This window comes from Grammomys surdaster, unplaced genomic scaffold, assembly GCF_004785775.1.
Source record: "Grammomys surdaster isolate TR1022 unplaced genomic scaffold, NIH_TR_1.0 183, whole genome shotgun sequence".
NCBI classification, from domain to species: Eukaryota; Metazoa; Chordata; class Mammalia; order Rodentia; family Muridae; genus Grammomys; species Grammomys surdaster.
In genome coordinates, this window is record NW_021604628.1 from 1,860,365 (window position 1) to 1,874,265 (window position 13,901).

Here is a 13,901-nt window from a genome sequence, read left to right on the forward strand (position 1 = left end):
CAGGCACTGAGGCAGGAGCAGGCAGCCGGGAGCTCACACCTTCTAACACAAGCATTAGGCAGAGAGAGCAAACTGGGAGGAGGCAGAAGCTTTAAGCTCTCAAACCCTTCCCCAAGAGATATACTTCCTTCAGCAAGACTACATGTCCTGAATGTTCCTAAACAGTGTCACCAACTGGGGACCAAGTATTTTTAAATTCCTTAGCCTATGGGGGACATTTCTCACCTAAACTGCCAGAACACCCAGTGCTCGCTACCACTGTATGCTTTCTGAGCCCACTGGTAGCGAATGACCTTCACGTCTTGTTACTTTTAAGATCTCAGTATGTGGGAATTTGGGACTCGGACCACCCATCCCTGGCTATTTACTAAATGATCATACACTTACTTCTTCAGCAAACATTCTTTTGATAAAGCCAACTGAGTATTGATACCCACCATTTCTTTCCACTCCTTACATAGCTGACCCCTGCTTTAACGTATGAGACACGATCCCACAGGCATTGACCCAAGGTCATGGAGGACGGACGGAGAAAATAGCTCTGAGGGTGTTTTCTAAGCCGGAGTCTTTCATTGGGGTCTACCTACATCTCCACCAGGGGTGGCAGGGAAGCGTGGGTTTCAGAGCCCGCGGTCCCTAGTCAGCCCTCATAGAGGCTCATCCGCGCTTTAATTTTGGAAACCATTCCCCATCTTCCTCGACAAGGTAGGCAGTTTTAGGATGTATCTATAGCTGCCGGCGGCTGCCTTCCCTGAGGCGTTTCTGAATTCTGCCGCCCCTTTGCAGGAAGCCTACGGCATTTTGAACCGATTTGAGGTGGAAGTAACCAAGGAAGAGTCGGAAGGCGTTGACACCCTGAGATACTCGTTCAACAAACTGCAGAGCAAAGCTGTAAGCACACTACTTAATCCCATCTTTCTATTAAGTCACGGCTTCCAGGAATAGGCATTTTGAACTTTGAAAATCTGCCATCTATAATAATTCAGTTGACATGCAACCTGCGTACCGGAAGACTGGCTATTCTGAACCAGGCAACTCAGCAGGTTTTTTTTTTTCTTAATATATTGGCAAATGGTCTAAAAACCATCATGACCTCCTTCTAGATAGAACATACTCATTATCCCCTAAAGGAACCCTGTGCCTGTTAGCAGACGCTCCTCATTCTCTGCCTCCTCCCCTCCCCCCCAGCCCTGAAGCGTTTTCCATGTCTGTGGATTTATCTTTTCTGAATATTTGATGTAGATGGATTTGTAGGCTACATGGGCCCACGTGAGGAATCTCTAACTTAGCGTTCATTTTCAAGCGCCTCAGGCACTTTGTCTTTCTTTCAGTTGCTAAGAATATCAAACATCCGTTCACGTGACCGTTTTATTGGCCATTTGTAGATCGCCAGAGGAATGTGCTCGGAAATCTTTGGCTTAATTTTTTCTTTTTAAAATGAGCTTTTCCTTATTGTTGACTTTTATGAGTTCTTAATATATTTTAGGTTCCTCCTCTCATCTATGATCTGCAAGTGTTTTCTCTCGTGTGGTGGGTATAGTCTTTTTATTTTATCGATGGTCCGATTGACTTGGCGATGCTGGGAACAGTCAGACTCAGGCCTCTTTCTCCATGCTCAGCGGAGTTCTACCACTGAGCTACCATCTCAGCTCTGACCCTCTTACATTCTCAGCCTCACCTTCTGAAACACACCAGTGTTTTGTATTTTCATGAAAGCCCAACCAATCCATCCTTTTCTTTTGACACCTGTATTCTCATACCGTATTCAGGAAATCCTCGACCAGAATCCTTTTATACAGATCCACGCCTATGTTTTCTTAGGCTAGTTTGATAAGTATAGTCTTTACATTTTGGCTTCTGGTGCAATATTTGTCTGTGGTGCAATGGCCCTCTTGAGTAACAAAGCAAAGAAGGACTTTAGTGTCCTGTAAGTATCCGGGTCCCTCGTGCATAATAGAACAAGTGAGGAGAGGCGCTTTATCGCCACCGTCTATGGCGTGCCGGACTTGCCGGAGGACAACGGTACTTTTCATTTTTAATACATCACTCAGACCCCCGTGCTGAATATTCTCTTTGGTCCCAGGTCTCCGTACAAGATGAACTCGTGCAAGTGCAACCTAAATTTAAAAGCAGCCTGCTTGAGTCGGTGGAGATCTTCCGTGAGGACGTGATAAACTTCACCGAAGCCTATGAGACGGTAATTTAAAGGCGCCACGCTGCATTTTACAATGCGTGTAGTCAGTGTATGTGAAGTACGAAGGACCTATCGAAAGAAGAAGACATTGTATGTAAATGATCTGGTTTGAGTGTCTGCAACTCTCCATAGAGGCAATACTGTGAGACAGAGAAAGAAAGCAGATTTGACTGTTGAAATAAGTGTCGGTCTAGAACGTTATCCTGTCTAGGAGTTAGAATTCCTACAGAATTTCGGACAGGAGGGCGGGGAGACGGCTCAGCAGTTCCAAGCACTGGCTGCTTAACCGTGAGGAGCAGGGTTTGGATATAAGCACCCATGCTGGGCAGTTCACAATGCTTCTGACTCCAGCTACATGGTATCTGATGCCCTCTTCTGGCCTCTGAGGGTACCTGCACGAATTTGTGCATATTTGTCCCCCACCCCCACCTCCAAAACACAGGTAGACATGGACAGACAGACAGACAGACACACACACACACACACACACACCTCAAAAGCAACTTAAATCTTCTTAGAAAAATAAAAGGGAATTCTAAACAGAACCATTAACTGACACATATATTGATTAAGAGTAAGAATGGAGATATTATTATTTCTTACAGGAAGGACCCATGGTACCAAATATTCCACCCCAAGAGGCTAGCAACAGGCTGCAGATATTCCAGGTAAAAAACAGTTTCCTCTGTCACATTGACAATGCAGAATTTTAAAACACGATTTTAGAGGGAATTTTTTTTTTTATCTTATAGTAGAAAAACTTAATGTTTAAAAGACATGCAAGTGTTAGTTGCATTCTAATCTTGTGAGTGAATGCAGGTGTGTGCTCATATGTGCGCTCATATGAGTGTGCTCATATGTTTGTTCATGTGTGTGCATATGCGTATGCTTATATGTGTGTGCATATGTGTGTGAACACAGCTGTGTGTGTAGACACATGTACACATTCATTTGGAGGGTAGAGAACAACCTTGATGTCACCTCTCCCCCCCCTCTCGTTTCTCTTTCTCTCTCCCCACTTTCTCTCTTTTGAGATAGGGTCTCTCAGTGGCCTGGAACTCACCAAATAGATTAGTTTGGGGCCATCAAGCTCCAGGGTCTGTCTTATAAACAATATTATTTATCCCTCTGTCCCTCCTTCCCTCTGTCCCTCCCTCTCTCCATCCCTCCCTCCATCCATCTATCCTTCTGTCCCTCCTTCTCTCCCTTTCTCCCTCTCTCCTCTTCCCTCTTTCCTTCTCAGCTGCACACAGGATCTCAATTTTGTTGGAGAATGATGCCTTGAGTGTTGTGAAATTAATACTTTGTTCTGTTTCTTAGCATCTCTTCTGGTAGATAAAGTAAAGAAAACTGGTAGGACAGTGTGCTGTGATCAGTGTAAGAGTTTAAATGTTGTGTCTTCACATTGCTTTCCCACTTACCTTGTCCTCAGTGTTAGTCTGGCTTTTATCCATATCGCTTTAAACTCCCTTGGTCCGTACTATAATATTCCTTGGATCAGACCAACCATTCATTGTCTTTCTCCATTTGGATGACTGTTTTGTAAATCCATGGTGTGCTACATAAATTTGGCCCCCATGAGCCCTAAGCAATTCTGTTCCCTGTTTCTGCCCCCACTCCACCTTAAAAACTATTTCCTGCAGTGACTCTAGAATATTTTTGTATTTCCTGTCCTCCTTGCATTCTCAGTAATTAAAGGGGGGTGAGAGCTGGAGAGAGGGCTCAGTGGTTAGGAGCATCTGCTGCTTCTGCAGGGGAACCTGGGTTTGCTTCCTAACACCCGCATGGTGACTCAAAATCATCTGTAACTCCAGTTCCAGGGAGTCCAGTGCCCTCTTCTGGCCTCTTTGGGCATTGCACACACATAGTGCACATACGCACATATAGGCAAATGCTTAAACTCATACAATAAAAATAAATACATCTGAAAAAAACATGAGATACTTGCTATGTGGATTTGTCGATAGGAATTCCATTAGGAAGTGGGTTGTTATCTCTAAGCTGCTGAAATGGGGACAACAGCAAGCTAAACAACATTATTCTGATCTAGTTATGGAGACTTTGAGTTTGGAAGTAGGGGTATGAGTCTCCCAACCCAGATGGGAACTACTAGGGCAAGCAGAGAAGGCTCCCTGGAAGAAGAGGCATCTCAGGTGCATTGCGGAGGAATAAACAGAGTCAGGCAGGTGAAGGAGGATTTACAGTTTGTGCATAGACTCAACAGTGAGAGCTTAGCATGGGCATGTAGGGAGATGTTCACTCTCTGGAGAGTGTAACCATGAAAAAGGGACTCTCATGGCATGTTTACATTGTAACAGATGGATCACTACTGTTGTATCGTGCTTTGAACAAGGGTCACATTTTAGCAATCAAGTGTATATTATTCAACTTGTAATGAAACATTTTTCAAAAGGAGGATGCCTAAGAGGACAACCCAGCAGGGAAGACCTTATAATCTTCTTGCAGAGGACCTGAGTTGGGATCCCAGCATCCACGTGGTGACCTACAACCACCTGTAACTCCAATCTAGGGGAGTTTATGCTCCCTTCTGGCCTCCACGGTCACCACATACATGTGTATACACACACAGATGCACATGCACACACAGAGTTAAAAATAAAATTAATCTTAAGAAAAGAAAAGGTGTGTGTTAGCTTTGGTGTGACAATTTCTAGACTCTGTACTGTACGTAAAGAAAACAAGTTGGCTCTCTTAGGCTAGCTAACACGTGTCTCACTTTGGAGTCTCCAGGAAGGGAGAGAGATTGCTAAAGTAGTGAGAAAAAAAAAACCCAAGTTACGGGTTTCTAGGATGCCATTTTTATTACTTTCAATATGCAGACGGGGATTTGAAATATAGCATTTCTGGAGACCACTTGGTTCGTTAAAGAATTAATTTAACATAAAGTAGATGTGCATAGAGTACTTGAAAGTTAACTTCCCTAAGCGTTCTCCCTTCCTCTGGTGGCTTGGATAAGAATAAATTTGCCCCACAAATCCTTCCTTTCATGTGTGTTACCCTGTCTCTCAATTATAATAAATCATACTTTAATGGGGCCTGAATTAATTCTATGCCAGTAAAATGTTAAAAAAAATCTTTGTTATAGGCCAATTTCGATGATCTATGGAGGAAATTTGTCACATATTCATCCGGCGAACAACTTTTTGGATTACCTGTGACTGACTACGAGGTTTTACACAAAACTAGGTAAGGTCTGAAATCTTGCAGGTTTTCCATGCAGATCAGCAAATACCGCCCCCACACAGGAAAGAACATGGCTTCAGTTGCCCCTCAATATCCCCCCTACACCTACAGTGTCTGACTTGTTAGGTACATAATCTCTGTGGTGCTTCATTTTATCTATCCACTTGAGATCTAGAATCATGTCCATGGGAGATTCTGGGGACCCCAGGCAGTGCCCATGGGCAATTGTCATGGTAAAGATCCTCTCACTGTGGGTGGCGTCATCCCCTAGGCTGGAATCCTAAACTGTATAAAAGGGAAAAAGCAAACTGAGTGTCAGCATTCATGCCACTTTGTGCTTCTTGTCTGGATGACATGTGACTAGCTGCCTCGAAGTCTCCTCTAAAGGACAGTAACTTCAAACTTCGAGCTAAAATAATCTCCTCCTTCCTGGAGCCATATGACTAGCTGCCTCAGCATCCTCTCTAAAGGACCATAGCCTCAAATTGGAGCTAAAATAAAACTCTCATTCCTGGAGGGTTTTTTTTTTTTTTTGTCAGAGTATTTTATCACAGCATCAGAAAAGTAACTAATACACACACACACACACAGACAGACACACAGACACACACACACACACACACACACACACACACACACACACACACACAAAGAAGGTTGCTGGAGAAAGTCCCCATTGCAGTAATTCTCGGCTCATGTAAAGTTAGCTTATGACTTCTCCTTTTCATGAATTTTGGACGCTATCAGTGAATCGGAAGTATTGACATTTTGTTTTAACTTCTGACTACATTTATGTCAAGGGGGCTCTGCCTCATAGGGTAGGCATAGATTGTATTGAAATTGATGGTTAAATGACTTGCATGATTTTAAGCAACATGTCTGGGATCTTAACTATATCTTTTCTCAAAAGTAGCAATGAGGCAGGGGCATGGCTTAGTGGCAGGGTGCTTGTCTACCATGTGTGAGGCCCTGGGTTTGATCCCCAGCACATGAGGAGGGGCACTACAATAGTGCTTTTAGAGTCTTGGCTTTTAGAGTCTTGGCTTTCATTGCAGGTAGATGAATGATTCAGCCAGCCGTTTGGCGTAGATGGTTTTGCTGTCTTTTTTAAAACACTAATCTCCAAATGTAGCCTCTTCACCAGTTATATTAGACTCGAAGGTATCTGCTTCTTATCTGGCTTATTAAATTAGGCTGTCTGAGGCAGGGTCCCTTTTACATGATCATTGAGGAATTCTTATTCACACACTTGGCGTGAGATTCAGTGCGCTAATCTCTAGCATAGCAAGGCCTGTAGCCACCTGGCTCATGGACCATTTATTTAGTGATATTTTATTTAACAATTACATTTATTTTTAATCGTGTGTGTGTGTGTGTGTGTGTGTGTGTGTGTACACGCTACAGCCTGTGTATGGAGATCAGAGGACAACTTATGTGAATTGATTATCTCTTTCCAGTGTGTGAGACCCAGAGTTTAAACTCAGGTCGTCTGGCTTGGCTACAAGTACCTCTGTCTGCTGAGCCATCTTATCTTTCTGGCCTCTGAAATCTACGATTCATCACAAAGTATTGAATTTAATGAACTTGAACACTAGTTCAATTGTCAGTTTGTTTCTATGTTGTTCTAGGAAGAGGCTGAGTAGTTCAGAATTCCTGGCTGTTCTAGATACAGGTTTTAAAAAAAGGAAAGATGCAGAAACAGTGTCTTCAGAGCTCTGTTTTTAAATTTTGTTGAACCACAGCGTGTCACCCAAAGAATAACACAGTAGTGATTTTCCACTATGATGGCACCCTGTAGAAAATGTCACAGTTCTCCTGTCCCCCTCTTCTTTTACACACCTTTAACATTAATTGCATGCCCTTAACATGACTTGGAATAACCTCTGAAGAAAAAATAAAATTATTCTTAGGCTCATGGAAATGAAAAATGATTTTAGAAGTTGAGATGTAGTATAACTGGTGCTGGGTGTGATGCTTCACACGTTTAATCCCAGCAGTCAGGAGGCAGGGGCAGGGGATCGATGTGAGTTCAAGGCCAGCCTGGGTTACATAGTTCCAGGCCAGCCAGGGCTGCACTGTGAGACCCTGTCTCCAAGAAACAAACAAACAAACAAACAAACAGGATAACTAACAATATAGTATATATCTTACATGTAGAAAAGAGTCCAGATTTGTCCCTTATAAAATAATCAAGCCGTTGGTCCATGCCAAGTGATTCTATGATTTAGAATGTTGTAGGGCTCGACCTTATTGATGGAGTTTAAGGAAGTCTTTGTATCAGGAACCACTACTGCTGTGTGTGTCTCGTGGCCGAGAGACGTTACCCACGTCATTATTTTGTTCCTCAGAAAAGAGCTCAACTTGCTCCAGAAGCTGTACGGCTTGTACGACACCGTCATGGGCAGCATCAGTGGGTATTATGAGATCCTTTGGGGGGACGTGGATATTGAGAAGATCAATGCTGAGCTGCAGGAATTCCAGAACAGGTGAGCCTCTGCTAGGATAGCTCGCTTTCTTAGTGTTTGTCCCGCAAGGCTTCCGTAAGGCCACAGGCTAGGGCTAGAGAGGAGGCTGCGTGGTTTACAGTGCTTCTTGCTCTCTCCGAGGACCCCAGTTCAGTTCCGGGCAACCACATCAGGTGGCTAAGAACCACTTGTAACTCCAACTCCAGACCACCCTCTTCTGGCTTCTCTGGGAACTGCATGGACATGGTTCACCTACCCAAAATACCCACATATACCCCTCTCCCGCAATTAAAAATAAATCTTTTTTATGCCGGGTGGTGGTGGCGCACGCCTTTAATCCCAGCACTTGGGAGGCAGAGGCAGGCGGATTTCTGAGTTCGAGGCCAGCCTGGTCTACAGAGTGAGTTCCAGGACAGCCCGGGCTATACAGAGAAACCCTGTCTCAAAAAAATAAAATTAAAAAAAAATCTTTTTATTTTTTTTTAAAAAGGGGTCATATCAGGGGCTGGAGAGATGGTGCAGCGATTCAAAGCACTGGCTGTTCTTCCAAAGGATCTGGATTCTGTTCCTAGCATTTGCATGGTAGCTCTCAGTTTCATGGGATCCAATACCCTCTTCCGGTCCCTTTGGGCACCAGGCATATAAATAGTATACATACAGCAAGCAAATCAGTCATACTTACTATCGCTGTATGTTTATAATGCTTTCTTCAAAGGGCGGGGGTAGGGGACTTTCTTAAAAACCAAAACAATAACAAACTCACAGGTGAGAATCTTTTTTTTTTTTTCTTTCTCTTCCTGAAAGATGTCGAAAACTCCCCAAAGGACTCAAAGACTGGCAGGCGTTTCTGGACCTCAAAAAAAGAATCGACGACTTCAGTGAGTCATGTCCGCTACTGGAGATGATGACGAACAAGGCGATGAAGCAGAGGCATTGGGACCGCATCTCGGAGCTCACTGGCACCCCGTTTGACGTGGAATCGGATACATTCTGTCTGAGGAACATCATGGAAGCGCCACTCCTTAAGAACAAGGATGATATTGAAGTGAGTGTGGGAGGGAGGGATTAGCAAGCCGCTAAGGGGTGTTGCCTCTTTCTTTCGTGAAGACATCACATGTGATGTGGGCTGTGTGGGGTTATGTGCATGAGAGTGCAGTGCCTTCAGAGGCCAGAAGGGGGCGTCAGATCCCCTGTAGTTACAGGTGGTTCTGAGCTGCATAGTATGGGTGACGGGAACCACTGAGCCATCTCTCCAGCTCTGACATTTATTTTATTTTTAGATTTTACCCGACATGTAGTTGTACATATTTGTGGAACTCAGAGTGAAGGATTCAATACATGCATAGAATATGTCATGGTCAGATCCGGGCAATTGATATTTCCATGTATCTCTTTTTCATTTCCTTGTGTATGTGGTCTTTGAGCCCCCACTGCCTCTTCTGGTCCTTCATTAAATGCACAATCAACATCACTGTGAAGAATGGTCACCTTGCTCTACGATGTGATCCCAGGGCTTCTTTCTCCTGTCCCTCTGGATTCTGGTGTCTGTTCCTCCCCTTCCTTCCTGCGAGGTTTAGTCTTCCTCCTTCTGTGTTAGCATTTACTTCGTTTTAGCTTCAACCCAAGAGACAGCCTGTGCTGTAATTCCTCTTCCTAGATACCTTACACAGATTTTTAAATCGTTTTATTTTAAGATTGTGTGTGTGTGATGTATACATAATTGAGGTGCATATGATTGTCAGTGTTCACACAGGACAAAAGAGAACATCAGATCCCCTGGAGTTGGAGTTATAGACAGTTGTGACCCATATGATATGGGTGCTGGGAACTGAACTCGGGTCCTCCACAAGGGTTTTTATCCACCCAGCCTCAGTGATTTTTTGATTTGTGTGTGTGTGTGTGTGTGTGTGTGTGTGTGTATTTTGGATATAGGGTCTCACTATGTAGCCCTGGCTGGCCTGGAACTCACTATGTAGGCCAGGCTGGTCTCAAACTCACAGCAGTCTGTCTTGTTCGGCCTCCTGGTGTGCCACCACGTCCAGCCTTGATTTTTTTTTCTCGATTCTTAAGAGTTGTTTTGTCCTCTCTATCATCTCTTGAAAAAGAAGAGTTTGAACTTGTCTTTACTCCTTCGAAATAGCTTGCTTGAGTATTGTGTTTCTTCTGCTTGTTGAAGAATAGTTGATAGCATGTGCTATCATGTGTTAGAGGTGCAGAGCTCGTCAGATTGGAGTCGCTGGGTGCATGCTTGGGCCAGTAAGAAGGAGATAGTTGGGGAGAATTTGGATAACATCATTAATCATACAGATTTATGGTGTTCAGGGTTTCTGAAGTTCTCTGATGAAATGGAGGGTGGATAGAAGTTTATTAGGTATATACTGATGTCACCTGAAACACATTCACATAAGAGCCTGCCGGTCTACCCTCCTGTCTTTCAGCTGCACTTACATTTTTAAAAAAATGTTTATGGTATTTATGTATTTTGATGTTGGTGAGTTGGATGTTTTGTCCCAATTTTTTAATTCAGTGCTTCTTACAAAGGCTATCTTGAGTTTTAAAAAAAGTAAAATAGCGTTGCAGTTTTCCTTTCCTGTATTCTAAATAATTATTCATTGTGCACGTTTGCGTGTGGGGACACCGTAGGACAACTTCCAGGAGCTGGTTCTCTCCTACCAGACGGGCTCCAGGGGCCTGGGCTCACATCATCAGGCTGGGTGGCAAGCGCTGTTATCTGCTGAGCCATCCCCCCTGTCTGCCTTGTCTAGATTGTTAATTGGTTCTGGTGTGAACTTGCAGCATGGAGAATCTTGGCTTTCTCGGCTACAAGTCAAGGCGCCCAGTAAGGCGACGTCCGGTCATTTCTGGCGACTTCCGATTCCTTCTGCGCTCCAGGTGCTATGGTTTTATTTTGCGCAGAATGCGAGAGAGACTCTCCCTGACCCGTTCTCTTGTCTTCCTCGACAGGACATCTGCATATCCGCCATTAAGGAGAAGGACATCGAAGCCAAGCTGACTCAGGTGATTGAGAACTGGACCAACCAAAACCTGAGTTTCGCAGCATTTAAGGGCAAAGGCGAGCTCCTGCTCAAAGGAACAGAGTCCGGAGAGATTATCACCTTAATGGAAGATAGCCTGATGGTTTTAGGCTCCTTGCTGAGCAACAGGTAATTTTATAATTCACGGCCAAGATTTAAATTTGGTCTTTAGCATCATCACAAACGACTAGGTACAGCCTAGTTTTGTAGCTGGGACATTTAATCAGATTCTGTTCAAGCGTTTGTGCGTACCTGTACACAGTGTCTCTTTTTCCTAAGAATCACGATTGCTCCGTCAGAGGTGCCATACCATCTCCTGTATTTTCTCATGATGGAGGCCTTCGTACATGTTAGCCCCAGGATGGACCGTTCAAACAGCACTGTGCTCCCTACAAAGAGGGGAGCCAGCCAGTGAGAGCATTTGTAACCCGAACCCTCACAGCTGATCTCAGATTTTGTTTTTAGTTACATGTACATGTCTATCAGTCTGTGTGTATGCCACACGTATAAAGGCGCCCATAGTGGACTCCTAAAGGGGCATTGGGTCCCCTGGAACCCGAGTTAGAGGTGGTTATGAACCGTCTGCTATGGATGCTGAGGACTGAACTCAGCCAGCGCTTTTAACTGCCGAGCTGGCTCTCCCGCTCCAGCAGCCTTTGACTATTCCCTCAAATGCTTAAAAAACATATAGCACCATAATGGACAGAGGCGGATGTCCAAGGAACATGAGCGTTCTAACTCTCTAAGGTGGGAATCCCTCGCTAATGACTGGCATCCAGCATGACCTCTGGCCCCAGCCTGTAAAGATCCTCAGTCAGGGAATTGTGGGTTGGATTATTGAGGTTAAAGATCCACTATTTGAACCTGAGTACCCCTGGCAAAGGTGACTGTAGTGTAGTCATTGCTTCCTGGACTTCATGGCCTGGCGGTTCCCACCGGTCATTGCAGATTTTTCGCGGAGACCATCATGCATGAAAACCTCTTGAAATCAGGCTGTAGGTTGACCTGAAGAGAGACAGTAGCCAAGAGATCCAGGTCTTTGGTTTGTAGCTTCCATCCTCTTAGCTAATTGCAGTGGGGTTTATTGTTGTTGTTTTAATATATATGTACCTGTGTGTATTTGTGTGTATGTTATATGTGTGCAGGCACCCTGGAGAAGCCAGAGGAGGGCATTGAACTTGAGTCCTTTAATCTTATACTTACATGGACATAACCCAGTAGAATATACTTATGGTACCACAGAACTCAGCCTTCTCACGATTCTCTGGAAGGAGAGTTCATTTGGAAGTCACTTCCCAGCATGCATAGGGCCCTGCTGGGGAGAGTACATGGTTATTTGAGAAGTTTCTCATTCTGGGAGACCCCCCTCCTCCCAGAGATCTGTGAAGGCCAAATGTGTCAGCAAATCACACCCCAGCACCAGCCACAGTCAGAAATATGTTTTCTATTCTTGGCTTTTAGATATAATACTCCGTTTAAAAAAAATATCCAGAATTGGGTCTATAAATTGTCTACTTCCTCGGATATCATTGAAGAGTGGCTGGTGGTCCAGAACCTATGGGTGTATCTTGAAGCTGTCTTTGTGGGTGGCGACATTGCCAAACAGCTGCCACAGGTGAGAAGAGCTTTTGCAATTATTATAAACTTATCTGATGAGCTGGGCCTAGTGGTGCAGGCCTGTGATCTTAGCTACTCATGAGTCTGAGGCAGGGGAATTTAAGTTTAAGGCCTTGCTGGGCTACTTTGTGAGACCTCCCCTACCCCCCCCAGAATGAAACCAAAAAAGAGGGTTGGAGGTAAAGTTTAGTGGTACAGGGATTGCCTAGCATTGATGAAATCCTGACCTGGGTTCAATCCCTATGAGTATTAAAAAAATATTTGGGGCCATCTATGGTTTTTTTTTTAAGATTTATTTATGTATTATGTATATAGCATTCTGCCTGTATGTATGTCTGCAGGCCAGAGAGGACATCAGATCCCATTACAGATGGTTGTGAGCCACCATGTGGTTGCTGGGAATTGAACTCAGGACCTCCAGAAGAGCAGTCAGTGCTCTCAACCGCTGAGCTATATCTCTCCAACCCCGTGAAAAATCTTCTCGAAGATATATAGTTATGTCTTTTTTTTTTTACATTTTATTTGATGTGTGTGGATGCACAGATGCCATGTTATACATATGGAGATAACCCTTGCCAGTCAATTCTCTCGTCTCCCAATGTGGGCCCTGGAGATTTGAACTCATGTCATCTTGCTTGGTATCAGGCATCTTTACCTGCCAAGCCATCTTTCTGGTCCATGTCATCAAGTCTTGATAGATCGAGTCATGAGTTGGCAAACTACAGCCCAGACACTTGTTTAAAAAACAAGTTTTAGTTTTGAGAGCTGGCTCAGCTGTTAAGTGTCATGCGGCTCATGTAGAAGGACCCGAGTTCGATTCCTAGAACCCACATAAAGTGGCTCACAACTGCCTGCTTCTCCAGCTCCGGGGTATCCTACATCCTCTTGTAGCTTCTGTAAGCAATTACAGGCCATCTCCCCGCCATGTACACATAGTTAAATTTAAAAATAATTTTAAATAATGTTTCACCGGAACACAGAAACACAAGGTACTGATCTCTGATTTACACTAGAAAAAAGAAGAAAGTCCATAGTTTGACTGGGTGATGTCTTGAGATTGGGTAGGTTAACATCCATTTGAATGGAGCACCACTAAATTGTCCAACGTCCTTCATCTCTTGAACCAGTCCTCAGAAAACAGTGCTAAAGTTAACCTATGTTTAGTTAAGGACAGTTGAACTATTAGTAAACACACTACTAGCAGGTCAGGAATATACAGTGTGTGGTGGGAAACAGCTTTAGAAATATGTATCAGAACATTTGAAACACTAGAGCTATGTATCAAAACATTTGAAACAATAGAGCTATGTATCAAAATATTTGAAACAATAGAACTATGTATCAAAACATTTGAAACAATAGAACTATGTATCAAAACACTTGAAA

The 13,901-nt window shown here is 43.9% G+C and overlaps 1 protein-coding gene across 1 annotated transcript in view; it reads left to right on the forward strand.

The window, feature by feature from the left end:
- Positions 1–13,901, forward strand: part of Dnah8 (dynein axonemal heavy chain 8) — a 236,994-nt gene that overhangs the window by 70,555 nt on the left and 152,538 nt on the right. The window contains exons 29-36 of the mRNA XM_028767920.1: positions 787–891; positions 2,084–2,197; positions 2,800–2,862; positions 5,301–5,401; positions 7,747–7,884; positions 8,668–8,908; positions 10,828–11,027; positions 12,360–12,513. Coding sequence (XP_028623753.1) covers positions 787–891; positions 2,084–2,197; positions 2,800–2,862; positions 5,301–5,401; positions 7,747–7,884; positions 8,668–8,908; positions 10,828–11,027; positions 12,360–12,513 — 1,116 coding nt within the window. The remainder of the gene's footprint in view (positions 1–786; positions 892–2,083; positions 2,198–2,799; positions 2,863–5,300; positions 5,402–7,746; positions 7,885–8,667; positions 8,909–10,827; positions 11,028–12,359; positions 12,514–13,901) is intronic.